The sequence below is a fragment of the Accipiter gentilis genome, chromosome 20, assembly GCF_929443795.1.
Source record: "Accipiter gentilis chromosome 20, bAccGen1.1, whole genome shotgun sequence".
NCBI lineage: Eukaryota > Metazoa > Chordata > Aves > Accipitriformes > Accipitridae > Astur > Astur gentilis.
In genome coordinates, this window is record NC_064899.1 from 205,072 (window position 1) to 223,710 (window position 18,639).

General features: G+C 38.5%; 1 protein-coding gene across 4 annotated transcripts in view; it reads right to left on the reverse strand.

The window, feature by feature from the left end:
- The window catches only part of NSUN2 (NOP2/Sun RNA methyltransferase 2), a 31,001-nt gene that overhangs the window by 4,779 nt on the left and 7,583 nt on the right, over positions 1-18,639 (reverse strand). Inside the window, exons 10-20 of one of the 4 annotated variants that reach the window (XR_007508961.1) lie at positions 16,857-16,930; positions 13,775-13,905; positions 13,065-13,161; positions 11,804-11,979; positions 11,180-11,272; positions 10,655-10,790; positions 9,294-9,374; positions 8,934-9,072; positions 8,117-8,156; positions 4,550-7,448; positions 4,051-4,292 (exon numbers count right to left, since the gene is read on the reverse strand). Coding sequence is in view for 1 of the 4 variants with exons in the window: in XM_049824071.1 (XP_049680028.1) it covers positions 7,043-7,448; positions 8,117-8,156; positions 8,934-9,072; positions 9,294-9,374; positions 10,655-10,790; positions 11,180-11,272; positions 11,804-11,979; positions 13,065-13,161; positions 13,775-13,905; positions 16,857-16,930 (1,373 nt within the window). In the remaining 3 variants the exon portion in view is untranslated. Of the gene's footprint in view, positions 1-1,195; positions 7,449-8,116; positions 8,157-8,933; positions 9,073-9,293; positions 9,375-10,654; positions 10,791-11,179; positions 11,273-11,803; positions 11,980-13,064; positions 13,162-13,774; positions 13,906-16,856; positions 16,931-18,639 lie in introns of those variants that run through there. The other 3 variants (XR_007508963.1, XR_007508962.1, XM_049824071.1) reach the window with 3 other exon arrangements.

Genomic DNA, 18,639 nt, shown 5'->3' on the forward strand with positions numbered 1-18,639 from the left:
TACACACAATATCAATGAAAAGGTCTTAAGGACTACAGAAAGAACAAGATAGAGTAATGAAATAAGTTAGACCTAATGAAATAAATTAGACATCTTCAAATTAGACAAGCCTGATAAGCATCATCTAAGGATACCTAGAGAAGTGGCTCTCACTGTCTCAGAAGCCTTAGCAGTTATCTGAAAAACTGAGTTATGGGAGATTAGAAAAGAGCAGATGTCTTTGAAAGGCTGAAAGAGAGGAGCTGGGATATAATGGAACAATCAGCTTAACTTCAAGGCTGTCAATCTGGCACCTTTCACAAGCTCTAAATCATTTTTACCATAACAATAAAAAAATCTAAATCCAGATAACGTAAGATGATTTTGTAGCAACCAATTTAACACCCCCCACCCACATCCCCCCTGTGGAAAAGAACACATATTTCTAAGATGCAGACCACCTCAGAGCAGCTGAGTGCACTTGTCCCTCTGTAAGTTTAAAAACCTCCTCAGATTCAAACTAGGAAATGATAGGATACAGAAACATATATAAAAAATAAGTTCACTGTAAACACCATAAGGTCTGTGCCTATGCAAATGACAGGTTTAAGAATATAGCGACTGAGACTGCAAAACTTGAGGTGGTGTTAAAATGTCTGTAGGAGCAATTAAATTTGCACAAGAGAAGCAGCAACGTTCAACCATTTTGGAAAGTAGGGGGTTGTTTTCCTTTTTGTCCTTGTAAACAGCTATTCAGAAAGACAGTGTTGACTCATTGTTTCTATGGATTCATGCTGAAGATCCTACAGGCACTAAGAAATTACATTACAGAAGACAGAGGGAGGCTTCTTCAGAAAAGGTGGCTATCTGATTATGGGCCACCAAGACCCAGCTCCACCCATTATCTGTGGGAGAAGGTGAAAGCTCAAAGAACTAAGGTCTCCTCTTTCTCCACAGTTTGGAGAGTTTTTTCATCAGTGTGGTGGGTAACCTGTTGCAGACAGAGACCTGTTGCAGAGACCCTTTAGCACTGTGAGGGCCTTACACCAAATCGTGCACCTACTGTGGCCATCCTGGCTATCTAGAGGCCTCTTAGCCACAGACCAAACCTAAGAAAACACATTGTCTTCCATTGATCCATCCATCCATCCATCCTTCTATCATAGTTATACTTTCAGTTATTTTTTTTTTCTAGGAGGGGGAAGAAGTTGGTTGGATTCAACCCTCCTCAGGATCAGGAACTCTGCTACCTAAAATCCTAACCTGCAGGTTTAAGAGTTTTCAAGCCAATGCGGAGAGCCTCCCTCAGAAATCCAGACAGGACCTCAGACGAGGGGATGAGAAGCAATTTGCATTGCTCTTTCACTAGTACTTTGGGACTGTCCCCAAGAGCAGATCCCAACCCAGACAGCAAGACTGGCAGCCCTCACACACTCTCTGCCTGCAGGACATTGTGTGCCTAGGCCGCTGATGAAGCTGGGAGCTTCTGGCTGTTCCTTTTTTGACCGTGATGCAGTCATGCCCTTGGGCTCCATTCTGTACCGCAGGCAGAGCAGAAAAACACATTTTCTGTCTCCACAGCCTGTGTTTCTAGAACAAGTTATTGGTCCACTGAGTGGAGATCAGGCATTGAGTGGTACGTATTTGGGGTCAGAAAAGAAGGTATGTACCTTTGCATTAAAGATGATCCACACATTAAATATGATATTTTTTAAAAAATCATCATTCAAAATAATTTACATTATCATCATGAATGTCACCACATAAAAAGCCCTTAAGCAATGATTACTGAAAAATCTTTGCATTTCATTTTATTTTGTTTGTATTCAAGAGAACTTTGCACAAAGCACAAATATCTTCTTGTTGTTCAGTAAATCAGCACATTTTGCACAGCTGCACAGATTTTTTCCTGTCATCAAGAGAAAAACAATTTGAAAAATTAGAATATGAAAATGAAGTTACAAGGCATGGAAATCCACAGTTTTAGTATTTCAGGCTGTTTCCCCAACTCCCTTTTCACTGCCCTACAGCGTCAGCTGAAGGTATGGACAGACAGCTGGCCAGTGTACCAGACCGACAGCTGGCCAGGGAGACATTCAGACCTACGGGGACAAGAAATCCTCGTAACACAATCTTCAGGGCATCACCTTGTTGCACAACAAGTTAGTCGGTGAATCTGAAGCCTGAGAAGCCATAGGAAATGGGAGCGCAGGGGGTGGTTTTCAAGAGCCTCCCAGATAGATTTCTAGGTTGAGGAGCCCCGGAAAAGATTCAGGGGAGGCTGCCAGAAGTCTGACTGCTGTGTTCCTAAGGACCCATTTTTCCTCCAATAAGCTGGTATTTTCCAGATGAAAAGCATTCTATGAGTGTATCTTGTGGACAGATATTTAATTTTCTTTAAATATTAGAAAGAAAATACTATACTCTCTTTGGTGCTCAGCCATCCTGCTCATCAGCATTTCTGATATGAAATTCCTCTCCTATGATCTTGTCAACTAGCTGAGGATCCCTTCAGAGCTGCCAAGGGCCTGCAGATTTCCAGAAGACTATTCTGGGTGGGATACAATTCAATCAGCTAATGTTGCTTTAGGTGCAGCTACAAAAAATTGCAGAAGACTGAGCAACTGGGTGATAAAACAGCAAATTAAACTTAATATAGATAAAAGTGATTTATGTGGGGAAAAATAATGCTAACATCACATGTAAAACAACAGGTTCTCAACTGCCACTCAGAACACGATAATGAGGTTGATATCTAGTAGCACTAAAAAATGCCAACCAGACAACTGGAGGACAGAACAGAGAGCACACACTTGCACAAACGCCACATCCTAAGCATCATGAGCAGTTCTGGTTCCCCCACCTGGAAAAGCACATAAAAACTGAGAAAAGTTCAGAAACTTTTGATAAAGATGATGAAAGGTTTGCTATAGTCTCCATGCTGGGAACAAACAAGTAAGCTAGGACTCTTCAGCTTGGAAAAAAGATGACTGGTAAGGGATATGACAAGAAGACAATAAAATCACAAGTGTCCTGAAGAAACTAGTCAGTGATCAATTGCTCATTGTCTTTTCCAACGCAAGAAGTGGGGATCATCAAACAAAATATTAAGAGCCAAAATAACCAAAAGGAGGTAACACTTCACACAACAGGCAGGATCTTGGGGCTCCATGCCCCAGGATGTTTATGAGTGCTAAAATTTCACATGGTCTCAGGGAGCAATTGCAAATTAATGGAGGAGAAACATACAAAGGACCATTAAACCCAAAGGCAAGACATCTGGTCCAAGAAACCCCGGGAGTCTAGGTGAATATTCTGGGCAAGGATCATTGTACGTTTGCCCTGTTCTTACATAAATTGTAAGAATTGTTTTGGTGACTGTTCATATTGGGTTTCCCTTTAGGAACAGACAAAAGTCCATTGCTAACACACCTGAAAGCCTTTAAGCCACACAAAAAGAAAATTGGGGTGGAGTCAATAATTTCAAGATATGACAAATGGAAAATGGGAGTGGAAGATGCAAAGCATCAGAAATACAAAGAGGCATACAGGTGAGGCAGGAGTGTACACCATATTCCGGAGGGATGGTTTGGTGACAGAGCACCCGGAGTTACCCATCCTGCCAAAGCCACACATGGGAACTTGTTTATGGCAAAAAGCAGGATTGTAGGCAAATACATATGTAGCCAACAGCCTACTTAAAGTTCACTGAATAGGAATATCAAGTGCAGTAGTAATAAACTTAAATTCCTAACACAAGCAGCCATACCATAAGAAGAAAACCAGATTTTAGTCAAAACCCAATACTCAGGTTTCTTTTAAGAAACACAGAGCAACATATTAAATAATAATTAAATACAACCGCATGCTTGATCCAAGGATCAGTGGTAGGTGTGGACAACCCACCCACAGCGACAGAGGAGCAGGGCTGCACCTGGAGGGTAGGCGCATCCCTGCGCTGCTCCAGCTCCCCCGGAGCAGGTCCTTGCCGGCGCTCGGCGCAGGCGTCGAGGTGCCTCGCACCCCGCTGCAGGCCACGGGTCCCCCCCCCCCCGAGGATCGCCAACTGACCTTCCCCAGCACTGGCTGCAAGGCTGAGTGGCAAAAACACGCAGTGCTGCCAGCACGCCAGCCGACTTCATCGGGACATTTGTTGGGAATAACAGAACTGCTGTTGTATCCACGCCGCTTCGCCCAGAGTTGTTGACAAGACTTGTCCCGGAGAGACAGCAGGGCAGGACGGCGTGCCTGGCTCGGCTCTGGCAGCAACACGGCACAAGCACACGAGCTTGTTTTCCAGGGTGGCTTTCCCACTGGAAGAAAGAAACACACCAATTTCCCTTTGCTGCAGCCTCAGATAGGGGTTGTTACAGGAGCTAAATTGCTTTCTTTTACAGCTAAGTCTGAATTTGAAGTTTATAGGCAGGAATTTTTCAAGGGGTCTGTATACTTCGAGAAGTCTCATTGACTTTTAATAGGATTTGGACATTTAAGAAAAAATAAATCAGCCCCGTGGCACTAGATTACGGTATACTAATTTTGCAATGAACTAAAGTATGAAAATCCTTACAAGCTTCCAAAGCAATGACGAACATTAAGTAAATACTGAAGAAAAAAGCTACAAAGAAATATCTCATTTGGCATTTTCCTTCCTCTTCTTTCTAGGTTTCTCAGTCAACAGATTATTTTCTGAAGGCTCCAGCAGCTTCTCCTGAGGGCATCTCTAAGCAGAACATAAACAGACTATTCATTTAGATGCAGGAAATTCTTTCTTGTTTCCCCTCTATCATATATAAAACCCCCTGCCATCAGTGCAAACATCTACAGCCCTGTGTTTCTAAAACACAGCAATGTTAACCAGAGAATTCTCACATTTAATATGGACTGCTTACAAGGATGGACTTACTAAGTCATGAACTTCAAACCTATTGATTTTTAAGACTTTCACATTTTCAAACTTAACACAATTGCATATCAGTTCTCTTTCATCATCCTTTTAAATTCCTTGCAGCAACCCATGTTCAAAACCACCCAAGCAGAGGTTCAGCCACCTGACCATCAGAGCCACAGCAGCACATAGCTCAGCAGAGACAGACAAACAAAACACACCCCAATTTCATCAGGTCCCCAGCCTGGGAAGCTAGGACACTGTTTTCAGCCACTACCTAGAGTTTTGGGCATCTTCCATTCTGGCAATCAAGGCAAGAGTAACTGGGACTTCGACTGAAATGAAGCTTGAACTGTTGCTCGGGGACATCAGTAGATACAGTAACAGCAGGCATAACTCAAAACAAATTCTGGTTTCTTCACCTAAGTTTTAACACTTGACCTTCTGATAATTGATGGAGATGATTAGAGCATAAAAAGATTAGATGGATTAAAATCAGTCATCCTCAGGGTTGAGTCCTGCAGACTGCGATGGTGATGAGGACTTAAAAATGACACCGGTCTTCCACTCTTCTTCCATTTCAAATGCCCAATATATTCAGAATAAACGCAAAGATATGAAAACCAATGTTAAGTTTCATGCTTGAAGTTTCAAGTTGCTAAAATTTTTTTCCTCATATATTTTAAGAATTAAAAATTTTACTTTGCATACACCTCCATTCAAAAGACAATTCTGCTATGCTGCTTTTCAGCCCAAGGAGCTGCCAAAAAAGCACCTGTCCAATTGCAGCTCCCAATTCAAAGAACAAACTCAAACCTTAGCAAAATACAAGGGCAAGAACTGATTTTTTATTAACCTATTTTATGGACTCTCAAGAGGAAAATGAGTCCTGTCAATGGTTCTTCACCGCGTGAGACTAATATCTCAATAGAGGACATGGCATTATTTCACTTTTACGTCTCTCCCTCAAGAATACTCCCTCTGATGAAGTAGTTCAAGGGCAGGCATCAAAAAGTCTGTTATAGCAAGGTACAGCAAACGGATCCAAGCCACATTAGGACTTCACCGGTAAAATACACATGGTAAAATTCAGTTTGACAAGCAACACAAATATTTGCATCACTGTGGTCCTACAATAACTTGTACCACTGGTCACTTCCCTTTCAGGTCAACTTGATACAAGTACAAAGAGTACTGCTGAAACTAAGCCACAAAGGATGGAACTTAGAAGTTTCTGAGGTAGCCAACTAATTTTTTTTTAATTAAGTCAGATTACGTAAGTTACCCTTTTGGACCTAAATAATCTCTTTTAAACATCTACTAAACAACAATATATATATCACCACTTTTTTTTAAACTATTATTTCAGCTAGAAACAAGTATTTTGCAGAAATTAGAGATGACTCCCACTTGAAGAAATGACAGAGAAACACATGACCACAGTAGATCTGAGGGACAGCCACAGGCTCTCACACAGGCACATTTCAAGATACAAGTTTGAGGCATGGTCAGCATACCTGAAGATCTAGTTAATGACATTTACTAGCTGGGCCTGTCAGGCAATTCATCACTCTGAAGAAGAATCTCAGACATCGGTCTCTGCCAAAATGCATTCTGCATTTTTTTTTTCCAGGATGCTGTGCAGTTTTATTTTGAATAAATGTTAACAAGGTTGCTAGTTAGATATCCCACATATGCACCTGTAAGCATAGTGACACCGATTCCCTTATCCATTAAAGAACCTGTGTTAAGTAGCAATCAGATTGGGTGGTAGGTTGGGTATGCAATCGTAAGAGAAAAAATGTTTTTCTAGAACTTATGTGCTTTGAATGAAACACATTTTTTCTTCTGAAGGAATTCTTGACCAGTTACGCAGGCAGTTCATCCGTACATACCATTATTCCATTTCAAATACGGGCTTTAGATTTTACTGGTGCATGGTCCATTGCCAGCAACAGACGCAGAAACCCACCAGTAATACGGAGCTTAAAATGGTAAAAAGAAGACACACTTGAAGAGAAATCTCTTTATCGTTTTCATTTGAAAAATAAAATAGGTGAAACTTTAAAAGAGGAACATCCTATTCCAACCAAAATTTTAAAATACACTTCCATACTAAAAGCAAAAGTCTGGACGTGAGACTCATGGAAGCTGCCAAGTAATAGAGAAAGAAACCTAATCTTTCACATTACTCGTATCCGTGTCTTTGCTTTCCTCGCTTACATTACTGTTGGCATTTTTACTAGATTGATCTAAATCCTCAATCTTATTTTCTACTTCCATAGTACTGCTTTCCACAGGACTGTGGGTAGATTCTTCACCTATTTCTGCTTCCATTTTTGTGACTAAATCATGTTCTTTATCTTCCACATCCATTCCTTCCTCTGTTTGTGCCAGCCTACGTTGAATTTCTTCCTCCATTTTACTTTCTGATTCCTCCTCTTTCCTCTTTGCTTTAAACACTTCAACTCCCATCATCCTCAGGTAATGAAGTCTCTCATTCTTGGGCACAAAGGCACGGAGTGATGTCTTTCCTTGCCAACCACACAGCACTATAGGACACTGAAGATCATCAGGCTTTCTAGAAACAAGCAGTTATGTTCGGTGAACTATGAGAAAGTTAATCTTCAACACTTAATTTTATAGCCATACCCTGATAAATGAGTGCACAATCTTTAATAGTGAATGCATTTTATAACTATTCGTAGAAGACAAGTACATTGGTCTTAACTTCAATATCTAAACACGTACCTGCTTGTCTATACAAGCAAGCAAGCAAATAAAATAAAGCTTAATGCTGTTAAGATTTCTGCAACAGGTAAACTAATTTTCTGACTCTGGTTTCACAACTAATATAAGCAACAGCACGATAAAAGGTTATATTCAAAAAGTTCTCAAGAGCTTCTAATACTACTTTGTCAGCAAAAATGAACAATGAAAATGTTTAACTTTTTCTATTCCAAATGCTGGACTTCACAGGGAAACAAACAAATAAAACAAATCACATGCAGTGATACTGTGGAGCTCTGGCAAAACTACTAGTTCTCCTTATAAGGCTAAATCCTACAGTTGTTTTAAGAATACACAGGCAAGAAAGCTTCCTTCCCTGTTACAGTCTTTGTATCCTGTCTGGCTATACTGTTGACCTCACTGCATCTCTATGCCTCCACTTCTGTTTTTGCTGAGTGAAAATCAATTCTTGTCCAAGTTTTAAAACTGCATAAATGAAAAGCAAACCCATCTACTTACTCAGGGTCTGGGTCGTACTTCAGAACGATACTTCCCATTGCTACAGGGAAGGGGGGTGGGGGAAACAAAAACAAAACAGATGTGTTACTTCATACAGTGTTAAAATTACTATAATTTGAAAATGGTCAAGAAAACAAGTTTTTAGATAGCTACACAGCACGAGCTGGTTAGCAGTTACCTACATCAGTACAGTAAACTACAGGCAATACCAGTTTTTATTCCCTTTTTTTTCCCCGAACCAAAGTATCTATATAGTTACAAAAACAATTGCCAACCCTGCCCCCTCCCAAACCCCAAACAAACAAATTAAAATACATAAGAGCATGCCAGCCCAAACTTCAGAAAAATTGTTCTTCCCATTTTGTCTCATCAAACGCTGAAGTACAAGGACCAGCGATGACTTGGAAAAAAAACAACATAAACAAAACACTGAAAACCAATCTTCATTTCGTCAAGCATCCAGTGTAAATAAAAATTTAATATGAGTAGACATTGTTCCCAATAAATATCTGTAGCGTATATAAATTCTTTGTTCATGAGATATTTTAAATGCTTCCTCACAGCGCTGCTTCACAGAAGTCACAAGCCTGGCAACTATTCTGTTCTCTGGAGTTCATAAACCTTAAACGTCATCAGAAAGGACTACAGTTTCTAGTAGCACACTGGGTTTCAGTAATGCTTACTTACCCACTTAACAAGTATACTTAAGATAAATTTAGTCAAAATTTTTAGCAAACACAGTTTATGTGACAGGATTTTCAGTCCTCCATGTACTGTATAATAATAATTTTATCATAGCACAAATTAGAAGGCTTACCCATGTCTTTGACTTTCTTCTGCGTTTCACTGCTAAATTTACTTAAGAATGGATTTTCCTGGGTTAGCAGAATTTTAACATCTTCTATGCAGACATTTATAATCCTTGCATGAATGAATGGGTACAGAGTATAAATTCCCTGTTTAATAAATAAATAAATACAGTTATTTCAAAATGTAATCGCTACTTTCTGAAGGAACAATGTTAAAAACAGTATGTCCTTTAGCTAATATTGGAAAACAATTTTCACATTTTAAACCATACTGAAAATGCAAACTGTCATCATCTGACAACGTTAATGCCAGCTGTGCTAGAGGAAACCAAAGTATCACCTTTGAAAATACAATGCTATGTAATTACCTCTTGTGCTAATCTGAAAGCGCATCCAAACTGTTCACCATCACTGTTGCGAGACCAGACTTTTATCCCTGTGTTAATAACCTGCAAACAGCAAAGCCAGTAAGCATCATTAAGGAGTATAAATTCTAAATTACGACTGTGAACTTTGTTTTTCCTCAACTGCTTGACTAAAAGGGGGAAGAAAGGATAGTTCTGCCACAACATTTGTTCGTTTGCACTGGACACTGAATTAAATTCATTTGAAAAATCATTCAAGGGAAAAAGGAATTCCCACTATGAAAACGTAATGCTCTCTCAACATAAACGCCTTTTACTCCTTTCCATATTGAAAACTGAACACTGGTAGGAAGTGGCAGTCTTAAAATGAGGGCAATGAATTATTAAAGTCTAATTTTAATTCTAGTTTGAGTAAGAATTTTCTGGGTGATTCTGGCAAAGACAATCAAGGACGGGATTTTAAAAATGCACAAATGCTTAGTATTAGGACACTATATCCTTTGTGGTACCCAAAGTCTCACTACCTAATGTAATGCACCAGTTTCTTAAAATTTTGCCAATTATGTAGCCATTTCCTGCTTGTGGGATAAAAGGATAATTATTTATCCGTTGCAAAGATGCAATGAATATCGCTGGAAATTTTCAGGATTTGACTGGATGAGTCCCTGAAGTGTATCTGATCCAGCTTTGAAGTTAGGAAGGAAGCTGGACTAGATGACCTCATTCCAACTTAAATTATTCAAATTATTATTTAAGACAAATCTTTAGCATTTGCAAGGCATTTTCCATGGGGAGTCATATTACAAACAAACAAAATAAATCACCTTTCCCTCTAATTCACAAAAACTACTTCTTATCCCATTATCATTCATAACAACTTTTCAAAATATTCAGTTGTTGAAATTACTTTGAAACAATGACCCCATGTAACACAGCCTGCTAATAATTCAGCTGAAGCTGTCCATTATTTTTGGTAGGCATTCAAAGATCTAAATACTTGTACAATTAAGGGGCTCATAAATACAACAGTGTCAATGTAAACTTGTCAAGGAACCCGAAGACTGCATAAAAATGCTGGTACACGCACAGCAGTTATATATTACCCTTTCCCTTCCTCTACTTTTAAGTTCCCTTCCATCTGCCAAAAAAACATACCAATTTAATCTTGGAGACTGTTATTTAACTCTCAGAGACAACTCTTCATCTCTTCAACAGAGAAGGGATAGAGGAAAACACTCATTCAGACTGAAAAAAAAAGGCCTATCAGAGGGCTAATCCTCTATATAAAAAATAAGCTCGGCAATAAAGTTCAAGGACACATCCACTGATGCTTATGATCTCCATCGTGAAGAGATGAGCCATACCTTCATCTTCTCACTGTTGTTCAGAAGCACATTTCTTAGCTCCTTAGAAACCATGTACAGCTGTCTCTTCTTTCCTTCTTGAGTTCGAGTTAGTAAATTCATCTTGGGAAAGGATGGGTCCAATGCATAAAACTTCCTGTGGCCATAATACTTGTTTTGATTAATTGAACAATGAAATTACAATCTCAAAATGCATGGGTTAGTCCATTTCCTTGAGCTACCTCTGCAAACACTTAACACTTTGGCTCCAGAACACAAAGATTAGACTTCCTAAGATGCATGACATCAGAAGAAACAAGCTGTCATAGACACTAAGATACACTCAGAATTTCCACTGCAAACTATAGTTGGCTATTTTCATTTAAGAGTTTAAATGTTGAGGAGAGGGGCACCTTGTGTAAAGTTAGGGAAAAAGTTTTATTTATGACCAACTAGACCCATCTTTTGTGATGAACTGAACTACTAATATTCCTAAACTAATAGGAATCTTACTGCCAAAACAGAAACATTTTTTTTTTTTCTTACTGGATAGGAAGGAACAATGGATCATCTTCAGGGAGAAACACAAAAGGGTCTTCTTTGAAGCCAAACAACTTCATTTTTTTAGACGGTGGTGGTCTATAAAGAAAATACCAACGTATTGTCATTTTTAGTAAAAGTTCTTGGTTTACAAACAGTATATTCAGTTTGTTTCATCAACACTTGGCTTATGGTAACGATAGCATGCCAAACAGAATACTGACATTTTTCTGTGCTTCACTGAGACAACACTACCCACCATTTAACTTCTTAAAATGAGGAAGTGAAAGCAGTGCTTGAAAACAGAAACCACGAAAACAAATAAACAAGAAGTTTCTGAGGCAGAAATTGTGAACGCAGTAAAGCTCTTCCAAAGGTTAACTTCTGAAAGTAGTTTTTTTCCTTGACAGAGAAGAAACGACTAACAGACTTTGCAAATGCCAATAAGAAAAGTGGTTATTTTCCTAACTTGCTGAAATATGAGACATAAAATGTGGAAACATAGGACAACTGAGCAGATTCATTAATTCTTCTTGATCGACTTCTAAATGAGTCCAATAACAAAGAACTATAGAATACTCCGCAATTACAAAGCCATCACAGAACAAATACTTAGACATGGTCTCTTACCCACATACTCCTTCCTTTTTGCTTTGCTCCGTGTCTGAATTCTGCAATTCTTGCATTTTCTTAGACTCTTCATTTTCAGCAAGTGTTGGTTCTTCAGTAATACATTCAGAACCATTATCTGAATTAGCTGCTGTCACTTCAGTATCTCCTGTTCTTTGTGGTAATTTCTGATGAACCTATTTCAAATTATAGAATTTTCAACAAAGCGTAACAAAACGTACCTATGTTCTCTCTTTGCATGTGCTTAATTATTATCAATTTGTAGGTAAGCACTTAAACAGATCCATTTAGGCAGTTAATCTGATTACTAAGTCAAGATACCATTATAAGTTGCATTTACCTCTGGTACTGATCTGGACAATTTCTTACCAACTGTACCATTTACAAAATCATTTTCAAGCACTCACAGAGAAGGCTGTTTTAAGCCAGGATCTGCTGCTTTCTTCCTAGCGCTCAAAGTGCCACACACATCCTGCTGCTGCAGACTTTCTGTAATAGTGCTACAACTTTAAACTTAGAACAACATCAACTATCTGGATGACACTTGCTTCTGAATAAATGCTTTTTCCTTACTGCCACATGCATTTTACTCATAAGGTGTTCTAATAAAGCAAATCAAATAAATAGAAACAGCTAAAAGGGATCTGCACAAGAAGTTTCTCTCAAAGACATGAACAATCTAAGAGATCAAATAAATCATGTCAACTTAAAATCCTGTTGACAGGATTTTAAAGACAATTGACAACAAATGGATTAAAGTCAGATGGCTGAAGCTGCTGCTGCTCTTAACAGTTTTACATCCATTCCCCCTGGGGCTGATCTACTAGACTAATCTGCTAGTGAATCACTCCTGAGCAACCAGCCACAGAGTAAGATAAACTGAAATCAGAATTAGCTTACAACACTGTAGAAAAAAGCGTTCAGCAGAAGGACCACACACAGCTGATGGAAGTGGCAGCTTTAGCTACCCAGTCTAATCTGCTTCTGTAATTCTTTCAAAGCCTTAATTTCAGGTTCAAGTTTTATCTTTCTATTTTACTATGATTTCAAAATACCCCCTCCTTTTTTTCCTATTTTAAAAGGAGATTATTTTTTTTAAGTTCTTAAGAGATTTAGGAATTTATTTTTAATTGACACACTGAACTATAACTCAAGGGCAGATACAAAACAGTTATAATATGTTTTCTATTATGTAAGCTTTCAAAAAAAATCTAGAAATGTTATTAAAAGTTAACATTGTAGCTCTTTTAAAGGAACTTACCTTTGGCTGGCGTTTATTCCATGGCATTGGAGATTTTTTTATTAACACAGCCACAAAGAAACCTCCTGTGTTCTGGTGATGTGGCAATATCCTAAGACTGGAGTCGGGGAAAGAAAAAAAATGTTGCAGTGTATTCATCAGCAGCAATCATGCTCTCACAAAAGCGCTAGAAGTGTCACATTTATATTTGCTTTCATGGTAAACTAAGTATTCCTAGTAGGATTGTGCAGATTTAATTTATCAAGCTAGAAACAGAACCTAAAATAGAGCATTCTAGCAAAGTAACTTGCATCCATGCAACGCATTCATTTTACCATTCACATCTGAGCTTTAATGACTCATTTCTAAACCCTATTTTTAGAACAGTTATGGAAAGGCTTTCTTAGCATATAAGTCACACTGTTAAAATGTTAAAGTTTTACATACTTTTCCAGTAATTTTGGCTACGTATCTCTACTGCATGCCAAGAATCTGACCTGTTTGTGTGAATACTTAATTCCTTGTAAGCAACTTTCAATAATTTCTCTCAGTTCACTGGAATTTAAATATTGTGTACTGCCATTACAAATGAAGCAATGGAAATACACTCAGACCTATACAAGCACAGGTCTATACTCCAACACATTCCTAATCCGACCTAATTTTACTTTGCCCACCACCATACAAAGTAACAATCAAAACCTCATAAAATCTACTCTGGGAAAACTTACCAACGCTCTAGATTCATTGCCTTTAGCTTCTCTTCATCTTTTACTGGAAACATAGTGGGACGTATTTGTGTTTGTCTATTTGAAGGCACATCTTTCCACTCTTCAAACCACTGTCCATCTTTCAGCATTACCTTCAAAGGAGTAAATATGAATACTGTGAAGAATATAAGTCACCATTTCACAAGTTTTAATTAAAATACTTTCAAACCAAGGTTCAGATGCCAAAAACAGAAGTTATTTTCTGCTATAGTAAATTAAGTTCTTTAAAGTGCCTTGTTCCTTTGTGCATTGTATGCCTACACTTAAGAGCAGGAGATTCTTGACAGCTGTACCTCTTTGCTTCACTTTGTATGCTTCAAAAAGTGTGCAGTCAAGTAAAGACTGGTGCAGAATCAACTGCAGTGATCTCTGGTAACCTGTTAGAACATACAGAACACCAAAATCCAAAGGAAGGGCAATGGTAGAATATATCAAATTAGTAAGCCATCAGATTTAGGACATGCTACTTCTTTTTCTCCATGAGACTGGCTGTGAAACATTCTGCCACAGGCAGCTTCCAAGCAGTATACAAAGTAAAAGGGCTACTGCAGTATAATAGAGATTAGAAACGAGGAATCCCAATTTCATTACATAATAAGGATGCAAGAGCGCAACACAACAGCTTGGCAAGCAGAGAGCCCCGTGACACAGGCATACATAGGTCACAGAAAGAGACTGAAGAACCACATCCCCGTGAATTTTCTTGTGTCTGTGTCTTTATCCAGGACTCAGAACACACCTATAAATCCACTCTAAGATACTGTGTGGACATAACATGACCTCATTCTGTCTAAGGGTCAAAGCTTTTGATGGACTCTTAAGAGACAAGCAGAAGGTTAGGGCCACAACTGTAGCGAGGCATTTTGAATGCTCTTTAAGGAAGAATACCAACATGAAAAGAAAAAAACCCAAGGAAAATTTGACTTCAGAGCTCTAGATGCCTGGTTCTGTACTGGATGCTAGGGCTGTAAGAAAGGTCACATCTGGGGATGCATGGGGCAAATGCATAAAATTAACGACTGAAACAAAGGCCCATTTCTGTTGTTAAGGCAACAAAAATAGAGAAGTCACAGCGATGGTGACTTCAGGACTGGCAAATACGATGAAGTGCTTTCATACACCTCGCTGTGATTGACTTGAAGGTTTAATTCACTGTTCCACTGGAAACTGAAATGTAAGATTTATCTACATTACAATTTCACTAAGGACGTTAGAACACAGATTTCAGCATCATGAAGTCTGGCATTTCTCAGCCACTGATCTGAGCACACCTAAAATATTGTGTCTTTGCGTGTTCCTGAAATAGAAACGACTGTATTTCCAGAATTAGCATTTCAAGACCAAATATACTACATGACACATTGCTAGATGGAGACAAGATACACTGATTCTGAACTGCTCTTCTTTCGAAGTCATGAGTTCAGCTTGAGAGAAACAAACAATGGGACGGATAAATAACTGGAAGTGCAAACAAGTCTAGAACTATTTTGGATGTACTAGAACCTAACAGGCCTGCTCTGTTCAGTTTTGGTTTACCAGCCTAACCACACAATGTGACTGGTAGAATGACAAAGCATCAAACGACATGCCGAACTCTTCTCTATTGCATATTTCACTAGCCTTTTGGTAGGGTAGGATGAAGACTAGAAGTCTGGAGTTAAAAAGGTCTCTTCCTTAAAGACTCTGAAATAATTCATTGGAGTTGGCTAAGTGGCTTAAGGAGAGGGTACTGAACGCTATTTCCAAGCACCTAAGTGTCCCTTGAACGAAACCTTATTTTTATTATGATGCTTCCAGAGATTTATAGTCAACTGATGCTCAGGAATATTCAATGTAATCACTGGTGCAGAGTTCCCACTTAACAGACCTTTAACCAGGAAACAAAAGACTACACCAAGTAAAAACAGCACCAAAGCAAGCAAATACATCCAGTTATGAGCTAGCCAATGAGGCTTGAAAAAATACAGTAGCAGCAAATAAGGGCTGAAGAAAGTCTTGCAAACTTTCAACAGATTTTACAAGCCTACGTTTTAAAATATCCATTAGGGAGACTTATATTTCAGCTGCAAAGGCAGAAATAAATGTTACAGGGAATACAATGTACTCTTAATGATCTTTATATTTTGTAGCTTTATACAGTACCAAAAAAAGTAAAATTACAATCATAAAGCCACAGTTATGCATTTTACATTTATCCTTCAGGTACAAGCATATAATTTAAACTTTTGGAACTGTAAGAAGAAATCAGCTAGTTTCTAAGCTGGATTTCCAACAGCAGAACATAAACAGATATTTATTCCATGCATCTTGTTCATTAGCCTACACAAGGCATAAACCTGCAGACTGCCATTGCAAGAGACTAGTGAAATGGTGAGAGGAGACAGAACAACCAATGGCATTGCAAAAGCACATGCTTGTAATTAAAATTTAATTGGAGCTTCTTTCCCTATACCAGGATGGCCTTCTGCTCTTCTTGATTGTACTCTTAACAGGAAGTTGAAGAAGCTTTAGGGTTTTTTGTTCCCCCCTGCCCCCCATTTCCAGAATTGAAATCACGTCAGGCCTGGAGCAAAATACAGATTCTATTCACATTCTAGGATTACTTACATCACTGCAGGTTTTATAGCTTACTTCCAGAAAGGATTTAACAGTTTTTACTTCCAAATGATTTGAAGAGACCAGCTAAAGAACTGTAGAATCTAATGCTCAGACTGTAAAGCAGAGGAGGAGGGGTAACTTAAAGGGTGGCTGAAACCATGTTGCCATCTACAGGCCACATGCACACAATAGAAAAGGGAATTAAGAAAGTATAGGAGACAGGCAAAGAAAGCTAGAGGAAAAAGAGAAGAGCAGATGAGGAGACAAGAACTTAGCACCAGAAATATTTTTATCCCTCTCCCCTGCAATGCTATGTTGTCTAAAACTCTAAAGAGCTAACCACTACCATTACGTCAGCACAACCTGAAATGTTACACTTAAAAATTTTCCTAATTTAACACTCTACCACAGACCAAGAACTTCACAGAAATATCAGGTTAAGTACCTTCCATTTTGTAATTCCTGGCATCCTCTTCAAACCTGGTAACTCAGAAGAGACATCAGCAAGTTCTAAGGCCCCTGAAATCCCAAGAACATAAACATTCTTGAAAACAGAATTTGAGAGTTGTGTTCCTAATTAACTTTTATAAAAATAGTTTTCCTTCAAGACCATTTTAAGACCATTGCTTTTTAAAACTTTCAAGGAACAAAATGTTATACAATGGCTACCCTGTAAATTAACAAGACAGTAAGAACTGTTCATAATAACTACAAAAGTTTGCAGCCTATAAATTAACCAAAATATAATGGTTAGATACCCTTTGTAGCAGCTGCATAGAGTAATACTCTACAACCTGTATCATTAAACATCAGTATTCCAGGCAATGCAGTCATAGACGTTTTTATTCTCACTTACTTAGTATTCGGATTTAATACACTGATTAAGTATTTTTCAGAGAAGTACTCTTTTGCGATGACTAAGACTTTTAAAATGCTTGATATATTCTCATTTTATGGACTGACAATCTTAATATATTCCAGTGAGAGAGGAAAAAGAATTTATTATTTTTTAAACGGAAAATTCCAAACTGTTTAACAGTAAGGGAAGTACTATCAACCTAACAGGACAAAAGGCTATGTGCCTAAAATATGTCAGATTACTACAAGAAACATCAACAGATTATAATTTAATCTACTGAGTAAAAACTTTAAGTCCAAGTCCAGAAAGAATGATATAAAAACTTACTGTTTAAATAGGTGATCTCCCTAGAGAAGAACAACCGTAAAATTTCCTTTTTTGTGATTCTGAATACTTTGTTATTTAACAGTTAGGTCGGCTTTTCCTCATGTTGTACACAATTTGTCAACCTGTTCTACATGACTAAGCATTTACTCTCACAGTGACAGTTTAAGCAAATCTTTAAAATAAATGAAGAAGTGATACACGAATTCTTAGACAAATTCCAAAATGACATTTCAAATCTGATTAAACTTGATGTTTGTATCCATCCTTTGAATATTCCGGCCTACCCACAGCATGACTTCAACTGATCAGGCACTGAACAGTCCATCAGAAGTACTACACAACTCCCAGTAAAGAAACATGGTACAAAAGTGCCTCTTCCTTACTCCTTCAGCCCTAAGGCAACGCAATCTCTCAACTGCTCCACAAGTAGCAGTGTAGCACAGTGTGAGGAACTAAGTTAACGCTGAAGAACCAATGAACCTTCTGGACTGACCTGAGCAAATCCTCGAGGTCCAGAGCCCCTTGCAGACCGCTGCACTACCTCACCCTTCTGTAGCTACACCTGTGTTCAAGCCCCAAGGATAATGCTTGCTCACTGGGACATGTCATAGCCTCCAAGTCAGCTCCAGAATACCCCCACTGCGCAGAGACAAGATCGAATGCCACAGCCAGTCAAGATCCTGACTTCGAAGTACTGAATTTGCCCCAGATGCTGCAATTGTTGGCCTCCACTAACATCCACACTGCTTCATGCTCCTATCCAAACTATTCCAATCTTGTCATCGTTAAACTTAACAGCCTTCAATAAGCCAAGCATGCTATAATTTACTGGAAACTCGCCTACATTGTTCTTTCACTCAGTCTGCCAAAGAAACTACCTCCAAATAAAAATGTCCTTTGAGTGGAAATTAAATAGTCAATTCCTAATTATCTGCAGGCGTTTTAGCTAAACTGGTGTTTCTGAGACAATGAAATTTCATGTGTAATTTGGGGCCAGAATAGTGACTGGCACAAAGAAAACATTACACAAAATGGGTTATTC